The 17590-nt window shown below is 38.2% G+C and overlaps 1 protein-coding gene across 7 annotated transcripts in view; it reads right to left on the reverse strand.

The window, feature by feature from the left end:
- The window catches only part of BTBD9 (BTB domain containing 9), a 148355-nt gene that overhangs the window by 112562 nt on the left and 18203 nt on the right, over positions 1-17590 (reverse strand). For all 7 annotated transcript variants that reach the window (XM_035108137.2, XM_035108138.2, XM_035108139.2 and 4 more), the window contains 3 exons: positions 15814-16078; positions 14359-14578; positions 12995-13114 (listed from right to left, as the gene is read on the reverse strand). In XM_035108137.2, coding sequence (XP_034964028.1) covers positions 12995-13114; positions 14359-14578; positions 15814-16078 — 605 coding nt within the window. The remainder of the gene's footprint in view (positions 1-12994; positions 13115-14358; positions 14579-15813; positions 16079-17590) is intronic.

A 17590-nucleotide genomic window follows, 5' to 3' on the forward strand; every position in this document is an offset into this window, starting at 1 on the left:
ACCCTAATATTGCAGTGGCCTTTTGTGCTGTAAAGCGTCATACTGTTGATCATGGATCACTATGGCCACTTTCCGCACTAGACCACTATATAGGAATTATGTAATAGAATGATCTTGGCTGGAAATTTACTCTAGCAACAGAGGCCCAATTCACACACAATGGTCTAGATCAGCATTTCCCAAGCTTAGGTTTCCAGCTGTTTTTGGGCTACAATTCCTATCATCTCCAGCTAGCAAGACCAGTGGTCAAGGATGATAGGAATTGTCATCCAAAAAATTGTCATCCCAGGTTGGGAAACACTGGTCTAGATTACTGCTTGAAACATACTCCACTGAGGACCATTCATATGGACAAGTCAAGTGGTTGCCATTTGCTTTCATGATTTCTAAAGAGTGTCTTCTACCAAGAAGATCTGGGTTTTCACCTACTTCCACACAAAAAGAGGCTTTCTTTGTAGTAAACATACTAAAAATACTGTAAAGAATAAACAGACTCTCTGTGCAAATGATTAATTCTACACATTTCTGTGTAAATTACATAATGGTGTTTTGTTTTTTGTACAATCCAATTTTTAACCTCAACTTAGCATTTAATATATCAACAGTAGCCAAGGACAGAACTAACATTCTTTTTTACTTATCTACAGTATGTCAATCCCCAGTAAGGGATAAAATACTTTAATAGTTTTTCGTTTCAAGCAAGAGTGAATTATTTCAATTTCATTCATTTTCACTCCACAAAAAATAGTATAGATTTGCTATGCTGAAACAATTCATTTTCCTTTCATTTACACACTTATCTGTGGAAGCAGGATGAAATACAGCTAAGGAGCTCACTCTCTTTTCAGGTGGTTATGTATGCTTTGTAATTTACTAGAAATTGAAATCATCTGTAATAATTTCTTCCAGTCCCTCATTCTGCTAGAATCTATTCTGCCAAGGTTTCCTAATCAGGTCTGAGGCACATTTATCTTCAAACTTTCTGTTAAGTTTTAGAAAGAGTTAGAACACAGTATCTATTTGTTTTAGTTGTACCCAGACTTTAATCATCAATAATAGGAAATATAATCACAAACACAGACTATAAAAGGAATGCAGGTGAATGTTTAAGCCAAGTGAGATATCTGCTCTGCCTCTCATCAAGCTTTACATTTGCATCATGGGAGCCGGAAAAGGAGAGGCAGCCCTTAGATTTAATACTGAGTAATGCTTAGGATGTGGCTACATTTAATTTCCAAAAAATAGATTAAGTATTCGAATACATCAGGAGGAATAAACCAACCAAGGACAAGTTAGGACCTTTAGATGTCAAAGAAGAGAGGTAAAGATGCAACCCTATAAACGTTTAATCAGAATGAAGTCCTATGCTCAGTGCTTCTTCTTTTTTTAAATGAACATTTGGAGTTAAATATAAATGAAATATTTATAGCAATGTACAATATTCTGAATCCCCACATCTGAACTATTGCTCCAGAGAAGGCATCTGAAAGCTATATAAATTATAAGATGTGACAAGGATAAAGTTCAAGAGGTAATGAAAAACAAGTTATAAGGTCAAATGGCATTAATCTGACACTTCCTTAAAGATTTATGTGTGAAACTGCTTTTAAAAAATATTTTTGGTTTGTTTATTAACTCTGTATACCACCCTTCATCCGAAGATCACAAGGCAGTTAACAACAAAAAATACAAAATGAGAATAAAAAATACATAATAAAAAATAATAAAACCAGTAACAAACCAATAACCCCCAGGACTCCAAGGTATGTCAAATGGTCAGCCCGGAATCATCATAGCCAAAGGATCTCTTTAGTTAATGAGCCCTAGTCAGTACAGACTTAAAAACTAGAACGCACCAAAAAGGAGGCGAAAGAAGGAGAAGCAAGTCCAATTCACACTTAACAGGAGATCATGCTTTCCTGCTATGTGAATGACTTGTGGTGAGCTTTTGCAGACCAAGTAGAGATCAGAAGTTTTTGCTTCCAAATTTCAAACAAACCACAACACCCTATTACCTACCAACTTGAGAAACTGTGGTTTGTTTAAGCCAGGAATGTGGAATCTGTGAGTGCCAATAAATTCCCGTTAGCCTTTGCCAGCATGGCCAGTGGGGATGGGAGTTGGAGCTAGGGTTGCCAGACTCAATAGAGGACAGGACTTCTGTGCCTTTAACTGCCCTGCTCTCTTTTGAGTCTGGAAACCTTAAAGAGAAACCAGCAGACCCTTTGCTTGGAAATTAAACAAAGGGTCTGCTGGTTTCTCTTTAAGGTTTCCAGACTCAAAAGAGAGCAGGGCAATTAAAGGCACAGAAGTCCTGTCCTCTATTGAGTCTGGCAACCCTAGTTGGAGCCCAGCAATATCTAGAGGGCCACAGGTTCCACAACCCTGAGGTAGATCAGTATTTTTTTTAAGTCCCGCAGTAATTAAGTAATTGGAAGTATTCTGTGTCAATTTCTAAAAACAATAATGTGTGCATAGTGTGAGTCAGGAATTATGTCCACACATAAGGTTATTTACAATCAATCAAAACCACAACTGCGTTAGGAAGGTCATTATTAGATTCTCATTCACATTCATTATTGTAGCTGGAAGCAGTGTGAGACTTAATGAGTTTTGTTTTCCAAAGAGTGTGCTCCTAGGATATCATGATGTACCTGACCCCCAAATATTTGGGATGTATGAGTCAAATCAAAAGCTATGTTGATAAGCAGAATTTACACTGAAACACCCCAAGAGAAATGAGCTTAAACATAAAAGGCCAGATTTATTCCTGGTGCTATGTGACTAACTGCAACTCAATCATACCAGCGATAAAAGCAAGTCCAATGGCAGTTGACAGCTGGCTCGAAAAATCTTGGCTCCTTAAACTGAAAAAATATACATCAATATTCTTTTTATTTTGTGTTGGAAGTATGAATATGCATAAGCACCAAGAAATGGTATCATTATCTGTTTTGCACTTCAAGTGTGAATTTAAGTGGGGTACAGTTTGTTTCAGAAATGTATCAACAAACTACAATCATCTGCTTAGAAATATGGGCATACATGGATACTTTATGCAGTGACATTAGATTAATTCAACAGATGGCAGTCACTGATCAACAAACTGAAATAAACCAAAAAGTTCTGGATAAATCCAGAACAAAAAAGATACTATAGGGGGTAAAAGTAGACAGATTTGAACAGCTAATCCTGGCTGCAAAAATATTACTGAGAGAACACATGCAGCGCCTTTGGGCAGGGGGGAACCTCAAGTAATGACAGTCTTTCGGTACAATCACTTTTATAACCTTGTGGTTATAAAACCAACTTGCAAACCCATGATGTACTGCAGAATTATTAATATTCTCAATGTGTGAATTCTTCAAGCAGTTTGGTAATTAGTCCTCAAAGTCGCTACAACCTGATAGTTTCGAGCAACATTACATTTGTTGCCAAGAGTGAAATAGGTATAAAACTAGTTGTTACCTCTAAAAGACTTCACAACAGAAATGGAGACTGTAATAAACAATGAGTTAACCCTGCAATGAAATAAGGTCCATGTTGAAACTCTGGGGTATGTGTAGAGTACGCATTTAGTAATCATCTGGAGGTGGCGACTACTTTGTCAAAAGCAGGAACTCAGATAAATGTATTTACTGCATTTATAGCCTGCCATTCACCATATAGTGCATTAATGTAACAACTTAAAATACTATACAACATGAGAAACGTATAAGAAAACAATAAAACCACTGTTAAAGCAAACATTAGATAGTACAGTGGTATCTCGGGTTACAAACACTTCGGTTTACAGACTCAGCTAACCCAGAAGTAGTACCTTGGGTTAAGAACTTTACCTCAGGATGAGAACAGAAATCGTGCAGCAGCGGTGGGAGGCCCCATTAGCTAAAGTGGTATCTCAGGTTAAGAAAGGTTTCAGGTTAAGAATGGACCTCTGGAACGAATTAAGTTCGTAACCAGAGCTACCACTGTACTGCAGATGGAGGTGACTTCACCCTCCCACAAAGGCCCTCTGATGAAAAAGCATATCCTGTCAGTGCAAGATGCACCTCAGAAGGATGAGTACTATTCAGCAACGGGACACTGCATAGAAGGTGCTCTCATGTGCCATTGCTAGGCAGAGCCAAAGTGATGAGACATCAGAAATTTGCTACCCTTTATAGGAAGCTCCCATTGCCCTTTATAGGAAGCTCCCATTTCCCATAGGAGGTGGAGAAATGCAAGTTTCTAGATATACAGAAGCAGGATCTTCTACCTGTGGGCAAGATTTTAAAGCAGTCACAGCTGCACACATTGCAAAAGTTCAATACTCCAAGGACTACATTGCCCCATATAAATCAACCCAGACCGTGCAATCATCATCTGAGGCCCTTCTTTGTGGGCTTCTTCCACAAGAGGTCCAGAGGGTGGCAACATGGGCCTTTTCTGCAGTGGCTCCCCACTTGTGGCATGCTCTCCCCAGGGACGCTCACTTGGTGCCTTCATGACATATCTTTAGGTATCAAGAAAAACATTCTTTTTCTTCCAGGCCTTTGGCTAATTAAATAATCTGTGGCCTTTAAAGCAGCAAGTTGGGTATTGTTTTTGTTTGTTTGTTTGTTTGTTTGTTACTATATTGTGCATTTCTGTATTTTTTTATAATGTAATCCACCTTGTGATCTTTGAATGAAGGACAGCATAGACATTTATTTGAAGATTTAAATATATCTGCATGCAGTGTTTGCAAATAATAGGTAATAACCCTCCACAATAAAAACAATCTATTAAACTACTGCCATTATTGGTCAACAGCTGCATAATGTCATGAGTGTGTTAAGTTCAGAAGGACACACAGCCACACTGTCTGAATCCTAAAGAGTAAGTGAACAGCATGCAACAAAGACGTATTGTGAGATATCAGTCCAATTTAAATTTGTTCTAAAACCAGATTTTAAATTTGCTTATGAAACCATACATTACACCAACTAATTTGTGTTTCGAAATTCTATCAGTTAATAGTTTACAAAATTAAGAACCTGCAGTTTATAATAACAGAGAGAAAGCACACCACTTGGAATCTCAGCACAAGGGGCCCACCAAACTCAATCAATAGATGTTCACCTTTCCTAGGTTTACAGGACTAAACAGTTCAATATCAGTCAAATATTTTCACAACAATGCCATGGGTTGCTGTAGAGCAGGACCTTCATTTTCATAGTGGAAGATTAATTTTCAGCTGGTAAACAGTCTGGCGCATTGCCCAGTGTCTGGGGATCAATACACAAAAAAAGACTTTGCTTCTCTGTCAAGCTAACTGTGTGTCAATCCCAATTCTAAGAGTCTTTGCTCTCTTATGAGAGTGGATAAGAAAAAAACAGCCCTTTGAGCAGGGAGGAGTTCTTGGTGTCAGCTTTATTGATTATGATCAGAGCCTATGGAAAACACTTCTTTTTATATCAGCAAGTGTGAAACAAAATCGTTAGTTCAGATTATAGCTACAAATCATGATCAAACACACAAAAGAGTGGACATAAAATATCTTGTGATCAGGGAACACACTTCTTAGCCAAGGCCTTAGCTTGGCCATATGCCAATGTCTTTGTACATTCCATGCCTTTGTTTTTGAAACTATAGCCTGGATCCATTTGCATAGCCGTCTTTCCTGTCTACACAGACTTTTTGCAAAACCCTAAAATTACTAGAAGCTCATGTGAACTAAAATAACGTATTTTTTTGCTCCATAGGACACACCTGACCATAGGATGCACCTAGTTTTTTAGGAGGAAAACAAGATTTATTTATTTTTTGCTTTCTTGAATTGTCCTAGGCATAGCAGCCAACTCCTTGAGGCCTAGGTGCCTTTCCCCCCCCAAAAAAATTAAATATTTGAGGAAACTTCTTTTGCAAAGGGGGAAAGCTCCATTTTTTTGAGGATCAGCTCAAAGTTGTTGAGCTTACCCTGCAAAGGGGAAAATTCTGTTTTTATGGGGTTCAACTCACAGTTCTGTAGTGTAGCTTCTCCAGGAAAGGAAAGGGACCCATTTCTACAGTTTCCAGACAGATAATCTAATCAGCCAGTCACATGTCACTGGGGAAACAAACAGCCTCCCTCTGCAGACAACAATTGAGGCCTGGGCAAGGGGCCTGGGCGGAGATAAGGAGAGAGCTAGCTCCCTTATCTCCCTCCCCGATCTCTTGCAATCAGCTGCTGAGCGGGTCCTTTCAACACTCTCTTTCCCTCGTTAGCCTTTAGCTCTTTCTAAAAAAAAAAAAGTACAAAGTGCCTTTGGCCCCTGGGCAATTCGGCTCCAGGGACCACGCATTTGCTCCATAAGACGCACAGACATTTCCTCTTACTTTTTAGGAGGAAAAAAGTGTGTCTTATGGAGCGAAAAATACAGTGGGTGAAGGGTGTCTCTTGGTTTCTCATTGATTCCTTCAATCCTCAACTTCAATTGATTTCCATGTCATTTCAGAAACAGGAGAGGCCAAAACACAATACGTTACAAGGATAGAAAAATAAGAGAACACGATTTTAAAAAGGATGCAAATTTAACACACTCCCAACAAGTCGCCAATTTCTAAGATTTACTCTGGAAAACAGTCAAGGAAATCACCAGTTTAAGAAAGTTATGCTTTAGTGACACCACATGGCTATATGCCAATTTGCCATCTGCCCAGAACACTAAGCGCATTAAGGAAAATCTAAATCCTAACTAAATTTCTTGCCATCTTGTGGGATAGATGAAGCAACATTAAAACACAGTAAGAAATAAATCAGTAAGAGTGTATAGGGGACTAGATGATTTACAATTTAAGAGGCACATTCATCACATGCCTAATCAAACCTAATACACTGGATTATAGAAAAAACTGACAATGTTTTTTTATGCTTGCATATGTTTCCTATTTCTGTCACTTTGAGAAGATAATTACCAACCAAATTAATACTTACTATTGGAATTTAACAACTAGGTTTGGAAATTTACAAAGAATGATGCAAGATAAATGACACCAGAATGGTAAGACCACTGAAGACTTTTGCCCAGAGAGAAAGATTTCTGTCAAGTTGATCACCAGTATTTTATAATTAACTATTTTGTGCACTTTGCACAATAAGAAACATGAGTTGGAGAGGCCAGTAGATTATTTTATGCTCCTGTGTTGAACTACCAATAACAGCCAACTACTGTACACTTTCAGTGCTGCTCACTACTATTTTGCTTTGTATGCATGTTTGTCTCATCTGAACTATTGATTATCTGAATAGCTCTTTGTCGCAGAGCTATCAGAAAAGACAAGGGTGCTCTTCTGAAGAATTTTAGCATTTAATCAAAACAGTAAGGCACTTTTAGAGAAGGAATATAAACACAAGGTTACATCTCTTCAACGCATTAGCATGATAGTGTGACAGTTTTATCCTTCTCCTTCCAGTTTAATGGTAAATTTGAGCATTTTGTTTAAAACAAACGTCCTGCAACTATGATATTTGCTAGCGTTTATAGCTGTGGAAAGACTTGGAAAAACAGCATTATCGTATTCTACTTATAGAAGTATAATTAGTTGGTTTATTATTATATTATTACCTTGTCCTTCATCCCCAAAAGCACCCCCAAGTGACTTCCAAATTAAAACACAAAGGTAATTTTAAACTACTTACAACAATTATTATTTAGTGTTTTTATAGCGTTTATGTGGGGAACTAAAATATAATAATAATAATAATAATAAACTGGTGTTCTTTCACATGGAGTAAATGACAGAGCAGGACTAGGAAATACAACGAAGAGTCTTCGGTTTTATTTTTATCTTGCAGGTTTACCATGCAAGACCATAACCCAGTCAGTAAGTGAGCTTGAAAGTTTAAAATGGCTGAAGCTTTTCCACAGATACAAAACATGAAAATGGAATAAGCTACAAAGAGATTGTATACTCTAAGGAAGAAAAGTATTAAATATTGTTATCACCCCATTCCCTAGTTTAATACAAGCCCAAGTTAAATATGTAGTGGATCAACAACTAATATAAAATACTGACAGACAAAATAATCAAATCTGCTTTAAACGCCATCCCTAGGTTGGATCCAGAGAAAAGCAGAGGCTGGCAGAAGCTGACTTACCTACCCCACTCCAATCCCCCACAGTTCCTTCCATGAGCAGAAAGCAGCTCTGGAACCAACCCACTGACAACTAACAGGTTACCAACACATATATAAGCAAGCAGTTTAGTCTACTCCAAGACTCCGTTGAAATTCACTAGGCACAGAACACAATAATAGCATCAACAGTTCAGAAACTAATTTGGATTTTTCAAAATGCTATTCAAAACCAATTTCAGGCTGTAATAATGGCTACAATATATTGCAAGTAATGCAACGAATGACTGATTAGGCCAACTAAATCAGTCTGTGTTTACTGTGAAATTTCTGGCATACATTTAAATATTAATAAACTAGAATAGTTTGCACATTGTGTGGAACAAGCTCTTTCAGTATGACTTTGTGATAATGTTCATATGAAGTTGGCATTGTTTTGCGAAGCCTGAACCAAGAAATTGGGAGAAATAAAACAGGGAGCACAAAACAAGAGTCTATAACCAGGAAAACTCAATGCATCATCAGGAACATATGCCACCCCACCCCACCCCCCATAACATCAAAGTAAAGGAATCTGTAGGGACGCGGGTGGCGCTGTAGGTTAAACCACAGAGCCTAGGGCTTGCCGGTCAGAATATTGGCAGTTCGAATCCCTGTGATGGGGTGAGCTCCGGTTGTTTGGTCCCAGCTCCTGCCCACCTAGCAGTTCAAAAGCACGTCAAAGTGCAAGTAGATAAACAGGTACTGTTTCAGCGGGAAAGTAAACGGTGTTTCCGTGCGCTGCTCTGGTTCGCCAGAAGTGGCTTAGTCACGCTGGCCACATGACCTGGAAGCTGTACACCGGCTCCCTCGGCCAACAGGGTGGATAAAAAGCAATGATTTTTTTAAAAAAAAATCGATTTTTTTATTTAAATCGATTTTTTTGATTTAAATTGGATTTTTTTAAAAATAAAATGCTTTTTTAAGCATTTATTACCATCCATATATTACCATCCAAAGGTTATTCCATCATGAAATAAAGATTAGTTTTTTAATTATGTAGAATAAGGTTGTACAGTGGTACCTCGGTTTATGAACACAATTGGTTCCGGAAGTCTGTTCATAAACTGAAGCGTTCAGAAACTGAAGCGAACTTTCCCATTGAAAGTAATGGAAAGTGGATTAATCCGTTCCAGACGGTCCGCGGAGTAACCGTTCATAAACTGAAGCAAACTTTTCCATTGAAAGTAATGGAAAGTGGATTAATCCGTTCCAGATGGGTCTGTGAAGTACTTAAATTGAAGCGTTCATAAACTGAAACATGGGTGTAATTGGTTCCGGAAGTCTGTTCATAAACTGAAGCGTTCATAAACTGAAGCGAACTTTCCCATTAAAAGTAATGGAAAGTGAATTAATCCGTTCCAGATGGGTCCGCGGCGTTCATAAACCGAAAATTCATAAACCGAGGTGTTCATAAACCGAGGTTCCACTTTAATTTTGTTTAATTTTGGGGGTAAATAAATTCCATTAATACATTCACAATGTCATGCTCTTCCAGAGGTTTTTGTAAGATTATTGGGCAGTTTCTCTGCCTACAAGATATTATCACAGGTGCTTGGTTTACTTTTGCAGTTCTCAAAACTGAATTTGACTCAACAGAGATCACATGCCTCTTCTTCACAGCAAAAATGTTATAACATGAACAGAGTTGAGAAAAAGACCTCAATCCTATTGTTCTACAAACCTATGAACACAGAAACAACCCCTTCAGTGCTAAGTTTCAAGAAGTTCAGTGAATAGAATAGAAACAATATTTTTCTGATTGTTTGGAGTGGACAGTATTTAAGTTTTTCATGTGTAGGCTGGGCTGACAGTCTAAGTTTATATATATATATATATTGTTTTTGTTTAGCCAAATTAGTTAACAAACATGGATGTTTGTTTAAGCAAATAACATATGCTGTAATGTTATTGTTTCAGTTGAATAAATCTATTTAAATTGTTATTATTAAGGTAATGATTATTTTTCTCCTTCTCCTTTACAACAGTAAAGTTGTCCAAATATGAATGATTAACCTATTAAACTGGGGATAAAAAACTAATATGAAAAGTTGTTATTCTAAAAATCTTCATCTACTTGCATATTAAAGTTATACCAGCAAGAATTTGTCTTTATGTAGAAAACTATGATTTAAATCAAGCCTTACTGACTAGTGATTTAAATCGTGACTTAAATCAGTTTGATTTAAATCAAATCCACCCTGTCGGCCAATAAAGCAAGATGAGCGCCGCAACCCCAGAGTCGGTCACGACTGGACCTAATGGTCAGGGGTCCCTTTACCTTTACCTTTAAAGGAATCTGTACACTTTCCTAGCCGAGCTCAACTTGTCTCTCAATTCCCATAGATATTTGCATACAACAATAATTCAACAAGCCACCATATTTTACAAGCATTTTAATGCAGCCTTATAATAATAATAATAATAATAATTTATTATTTATACCCCGCCCATCTGGCCGGGTTCCCCCAGCCACTCTGGGCGGCTTCCAAAAAAAAAAACAGAAATTCTAAAATACAGAAATCCATCAAACATTAAAAGCTTCCCTAAACAGGGCTGCCTTGAGATGCCTTCTAAAGGTCTGGTAATTGTTCTCTTTGACCTCTAGTGGGAGGGCATTCCACAGGGTGGGTGCCACTACTCTTTGCCTGGTAGCTACTGGCAACTTGGAATTCCATGCTGACTGCACCATTTTTGACCAGTTGGTAGAATGCAATATTTTAGTAACCTGCTAAGTGGCTAGCAGCACACATCTCCATGCTCTTCACCTCTTATTAGGTTAGTAAATAATTTTGTAGGTGAGTAATTTTTATTAATACTTTTAACAATCATGCTTTTCCAGCATAGAAAACAATCATGCTTTTCCAGAGTGAGGGGCAGTCAGGCCTCGGAGAGATAAACTGGCCGGCAGGCCCCACCAGGGACCAGTTGCGTTTTTGTTTGAGTTTATAACTTTATTCTGACAAGATGCCCACCCTGGGCCTCAGACAAGCTCCACATGGGTCTGCCTCCAGGTACTATTGGGTCTACAACTTCCATTATCCCTGGTCATTTGACGCCATGACTGGGGCAGATGCAAACTGGAGTCCGACAACATCTGGAAGGCCCCACATTAACTACTTCTATCTTTCACCATCATCAAGTACAGAATACTTGTTTCACTTCTTAAATAGCAAACTGATACCCTTGTGTTCATGCCCTCCTTCATTCATTCCAAAGCACCCCTTTGCAGAGTTGATGACACAAAGTATTGACCCAAGTTATCTTCTTTAAAATAAACTTCAACAATAGCACTACTGAAAGAGCAGCTACGGCAAAGATCCAAGTCCCTAATATGCAAGCAGAAAGAGCTTAAATGTGTGCATTTGAGAAAGAGCAATACTTCCTTTGTGCTCCATGGGGAACTGTGCTGGATGCTCCAGAGTAGACCAGGGCTCCAGAGTGGAGCCAATCCCTGTTGCAAGCATGGCTTCCATTCAGTACTAAAATTAAACTGTGTCAGGGACATGCCCTTCAATCTCTTTGGTGTCATTCCCGAAGAAAAGCAATGCAAAGACATTCAAAACTGTATGGTCTGTATTGCAAGGATGAAGAAAAAGGCCTGGACAACAAAACAAATATTAGGTGGATTTCTCCTCAAAAACCTCAGCAGAAGAGATGGAACTCTATTCCTTTGCATCGCCAACTGCCCCTGAACTACTGCACTCCCAAAAGCTATCCCTTGTAGGATGAACAACTTGTTGCGTTAGAATTTAATTTAAATCCTTGGTTTCTTACAAGATACTTACATTTTCCTTTATAAAAACTAAACTTTGTATTATGTTTTTAAGGCTACTGCTGCTTTGAATTGCTATCCTTAACCCCATGAGGACTTCAAAGGAAAGAGCCGAGAACCGCAATCCCTGAAGTGATTCATGTTACTTTCTGAATCTCTTGTAGCTTTACCCCCTGGAGCTTTTATTTTTTGATACTTGGGACAAGCTTGTTATTCCTACACAAACACACATACACACACACACACACAATCTGAATTAGAACAAGATGTAAAAAAAATTATGTGAACCTGAGTAGGATCTTATATATACCACAGGGGGGGGGGGAAGATACCCCCCAATAGTGGCCAGGGAATGGGAAGGAGAACAAAGTAATGCTTTTCAAATCAGAGATCATCTCACATACTCAACTGCAATCCCTGTAATACTGCAGAAATTTACTGAAGGGGAAAATGACATTTTCATTTAATACTACGATGCTAAATTGCAGCTGCCTGAACAATAAAAAGAGTACCTTCTACAGGTGAAACAAAGTGATGCAGTCCAAAATTGTACTTGATTCTCTGGAAGGGCCTAGCTTTAATTTTTATTTTTATTTTTTTACCGAGAAGTGCTTAAAACAGCTTTATAAGTTGGATAACTACATGCTGAGCAATTTTATTCTCAATGAGTGGTATCCAATGGGAGTCAAACTCAGAGCCGGTCTATTCAAAGTATTACTAATGTATATTGACCATAATGGTAAATTGCAATTAACTGGCGAGTATTCAAAAAAATATCTAAATTTTTCCTTCTTGGTTTTTCAGCAACACTTTCCCAAAACCTAGGGACAAGATTCATATTTGATTGGGGTTATAATATACTTACAAAGCCAAGTTGTTCTCTACAATGCCTATAATATACACAAAAAGCTATCACGCTTAGGACTTGAAGACTACGTAAACAACTAGCAGACAAAGAATTGCATATAAAAGGGGAGGGGATTAACAGTTTTTCAAGCCTACAGTTTGCTTCTCATCATCTAGCTCTAAGTAACCAAATTGGAACAACTGAGATACAGACAATAATACCAAACTGCATAGATGTGATCAAATTGTGCACTAACCTGCAGACACGGGCAGGAAAATACAGCTTCTGCCAAGATCGACAGAGATATCTGGAGTGGTCGATTACACGGATCCAGTCTAGCTCATCCATGGACACCTCAATATAATAGGAGTAAGACCTTTGAACAGCAAATGAATTAATTGAAACACTGAGATTATCAATGCACCATCTTTACACAGTATACCCAATGTATCCTAGTGACTGACTATGTTAAGGTCACATGAACTCCACTACACAACATAAAGCCAAGTATTAAATAAAGTACACCTTTAGTGGCAATATAACAAAGTATTAGCTTTTAATGTACCCAAGACTACGGTTCTTACACATATTTGCATGACAGGTACATTTCAAAACTGAAATATAATTGCATGCTAAAAATACTTTGATATCTTTTTAATGGCAAAATTCACAATCTCAACAAAATGGAGTAGTCTTCCTTCAGACATGATGGAACATTAAATGCAGACATTTAACACACCTAAAGTCATAAAAAAGTAATTTGTATTCCTCTTGCATAGGCTAAATTTAAACCTGAACCACAGTAGTCATTTCTGCTACAACATCAGCAAGGCAGCTTAGGAAAGATTTAGCAGACCATAAACATCAGCACACAGTAAAAGGAGACTGAAAAGGGAAGTTTATTTTGTGTTATATACTCTTTTCCATCAGTTATTGGTCAACAACTCTCAACTCTATTACACCTCCTATTTTAATCCACTATATTATATACATCTCTCTGCTATCTTATTTTACAAATTAATCATTCTGCCCTTTTAGAAGCTTACAATTTGCAACAGTATCCTTGTTTTTCTTATACTAGATGCTGTTATTACTATTAATATGTGCCACTGACCAAATCCTATTGCCCACAGGGATGGGCTGTAGGATTTGGTCAGTGGGCTTAATTATCACTTGTCATGGGCGACTTTAACAACTCAAGTTGCTCTGCTCTGCAACTTGAGAAGACCTCTGTCAAAAGCAATTAGCTTCCCTGCAAGGAGCTGATTCCAGCAGGCCGTGCATTTGGTGCCAGATTTAAGAAACATTGAATATAAACTCTGCTTGCCTAAAAATAATTGGGACTATACTTAAATGCTTTCCATTCTTCCTTTGCAATCACAGCTTTGCCCCAGACACCTGAAATCATACATGACATCAGGTGAAGAGTGATAGGTGTAGCTGGGGGGGGGGCAATCTCAGAAGGCCAAATAAGGACTCCCTGGAAGACCTAATTAGGTCTGCAAACCTAAAAAGGTTTCCCAGTGCTTTGTTAAAGTAATTATATTAATGTATAGATTTGATCCTGTAGTAGCATAAGAAAAGGCATGGGTGGTAAACTGAGTATGACTTTGAACTCACCTGCTATCACGATCCCATAGCAGTATACGTATATGATTAATTATCGATGGCTGACCCAATTTAATTTCAATACCAGAACGGCAGTCATCATCAATGGGATGTCGGGAAAATCCATGATCCAAATCATAATTCTGTGTGTCTCCATCTAACAAAGCAGATTTCAATTCCCCTTTCACTACCTGGGCTCCATATTTCATAGTGGCAATGTTCTCACCCGGTACTGGAAGAATGGGAATAAAAATGATGTTTTAAATTATGCTCTTCTTGCACATTATGCTCTTTATTTACAAAAATGTGGAAACAAATGATATTTAAAAGTCGTGCAGAAAACAGAATATCTAAAAGGCTGACATTATGAAGTGTCTAGTAGTGACTGGTTAAAGCCAGTGCCCTGTTATTCAGAAGATAAGGTGAACCTTGCTGGGTCAGGTCAGTGGTCCATTCAGTCCAGCATCTTATTCTCACATTGGCCAGCCAGATGCCTAAGGGAACCCTACAAGCAGGACCCCCTATGTGTGTGTAGAGATTTGCTTATTTTCACCAAAACAACAATTCAACACAAGGTACTTATGATTAACTGGCATTGGAAGCAATAAAATGGGACACGGTCAGGAATATCACATGTCCCATTAATTTTAAGTGGACTTGGTCATAGCTAATTTCCATTGGACTGTACCCACAGTGTTCAAAAATATTTCTATTACTGGTAAACTTTATATTCATATAAGATGCACTAAATACTAATTCCTAGTAAAACAACATCATTTAAAAAGGGGCTCAAGAGTACCACTGCAGATTTGCAGCCTCCTCGTGACAGTCAGTTTAGAGCAGGGCAGTAGGGGAAGCATTAATTTATTATGACTTGTAACTGTCTAAATTTAATGAGGTGCAATATTTCTGATATATTCAGGATAGAATGAATTTTAGGAATCTTTTGAGACAAGTGTGTTTTTAAGCAAGTAACCAAAGTTTCCACCAGCAGAAGGACACTCACACTACTGCTATTTCCCCTCATCTCCTCCCTCTTGCAACTTCTTGCGTGCCTGTTCAGCAGTGCCTCCAGAACAGGGTTTATTGGGTTATGAAGATGGGTTACAACATGAGTGAAGAAACACTCAAAACCAAGTATGAACAATGTTTCCCTCCCTACTCCATGGCACAAGCCACACTGTTCACCAACACCCCCAACTTCTGGAGAGACAAAGAAAAGTAATGGTTGCACAGGTGGTCTTCTACTCTTGCAACCTTTGAATACAACACAGTAGATCTGAGTGTTCTGCAAGTCAACCAATTTGCTGTAAACAAAGTAACCTTATACAACCCTGTGAACATTTATATACCGGTAGCCTTGTATTTCTGTTAGTAAACATTTACTCAGCATCAATAGTTAGCTAAGGAAGTTTTTAATTATAAGAAAACGTATAGGGTCATTTCCCTGGAAATACGGAGACTTACTTAACATGCCCCTATAGTTGAGGTCCATATCTCGACTTTCAGATCGAACTTTAATAGCATCCAAAATGGCATCAGGCGACAGCAATCCAGAAGGCCTTACAACATTTAAGAGCTCTGTCAAACTCATCAGTGGCAAGCGCACTGCCTGCATGATTTCTGCATGATTTTCCTTTGAGTTGTGTTTACACCAGTTCATCAAAGCTTGGAAAATATCCTTCTCAGGCGCTGCAAATGAATCCCTCAGTACAATACTGAGAAGAGCTGGCTAAGAAACAAGGAAATATTAGTGTAAATACAATCTGAAAACCAAACACAGCTGGACTCCCTGGCATCCCCCAGTTCACATACACAAGCAGCCACTGGAGCCACCTTTCATCACAAGTTTGCTTATCACAAACCTTACTTTTATTTACCATAGAAACTATTATGTCCACAATGAAATTCTGATCCTACCGGTAGGGTAGTTTACAAAAGGTTAACTAAAACAGCCCATAAAATACAGCTAACATTATAAAGCCCAATAACTAAAAAAATCAAAGATCATTACAATATTAAATACAACATTAATTCATAATAACCCTCATACTGTAAATAATCTGATCATTTCCACCAAAGGCCCAGGTCAACAAACGTGTCTTAAACTGGAGCCAGAAGCCCAATAATATAGTGGGCATCGATGCCTTCAGAGGGAGAGAATCCTACCGGGCAGGGTTCCACTACAAGAAGACCCTATCCCATGTCTTCACAAAATGACCCATACCCACCAGCCACCGATCTAGGTCCAGATGGCACAAGATATGATTGAAGAAACTTCTCATAGGTATGTGGGAAGAGGAGAGGGTAGGGGAAGCACACAACATCTTTCTAAACAATTCAGGGAATCTAACATTATTTATTAACTAGTATTCACCATTCTTTACTCATATCTGACATATAACTAATATGGTATGGGTACAACTTCACAGCCAAAGATGTAGACTTATGATCAAAGTTTACCCACTAAAAAAATCAGCAAATTCTAAATAAAGCAGTGTAATGTTATTTGTAATCTGCCTAAAAGGTAGGGCCTACCCTATATATACAGTAATCCCACAACTTATGTGCATTTATCTTGTGTCCATTCAGCTTTGTGTGCTTGCAAAATAAAAATTACAAATTAAAAAGAGGGTCGAGAGGGAGCAGATATTGAAAAGGGAAAAGACTTTCACAATCCCACACGAAAGCTCATACCCACACGAAAGCTCATACCAAAATAAAAACTTAGTTGGTCTTTAAGGTGCTACTGAAGGAATTTTTTTATTTTACTTCGATCCAGACCAACACGGCTACCTACCTGTAACCACCCACCATTGAATGCAATGTGTTTTGACTATATGTGGTTTTGGCTTTCGGAATGATCCCTGAAATATAACCCCTGTGAAGTTTGCGGGCTTACTGTACCCTAATTTAGACAGAACCACAAACACCAAAAGTGTAAGAGAAAAGAATGTGCAATGGTATCAAAAGCAGAGAACAGAGGAACAGAATACTAGCACTTTTTCTTATCTTCTGGGCACCTTCAGCATCAGGTGTATGAAATGTCTCTTTAAACAGATGAAACTACCGGTATGTTTGAATATGCTTGTTTCCTATACTAAGTTATCCCTTAAGAGAGCGCTAGGCAAAGAATCAACAATATAGCATCATTTTCAGAACAGCTTCAAACTTTTACTACATGTTAAAAATCAAGGTTTGAGTTTAGCCACCTTAGCCACCTTACAAGGATGCAGAATGATTT

Source organism: Zootoca vivipara, chromosome 3 (assembly GCF_963506605.1).
Source record: "Zootoca vivipara chromosome 3, rZooViv1.1, whole genome shotgun sequence".
Classification (NCBI taxonomy): domain Eukaryota; kingdom Metazoa; phylum Chordata; class Lepidosauria; order Squamata; family Lacertidae; genus Zootoca; species Zootoca vivipara.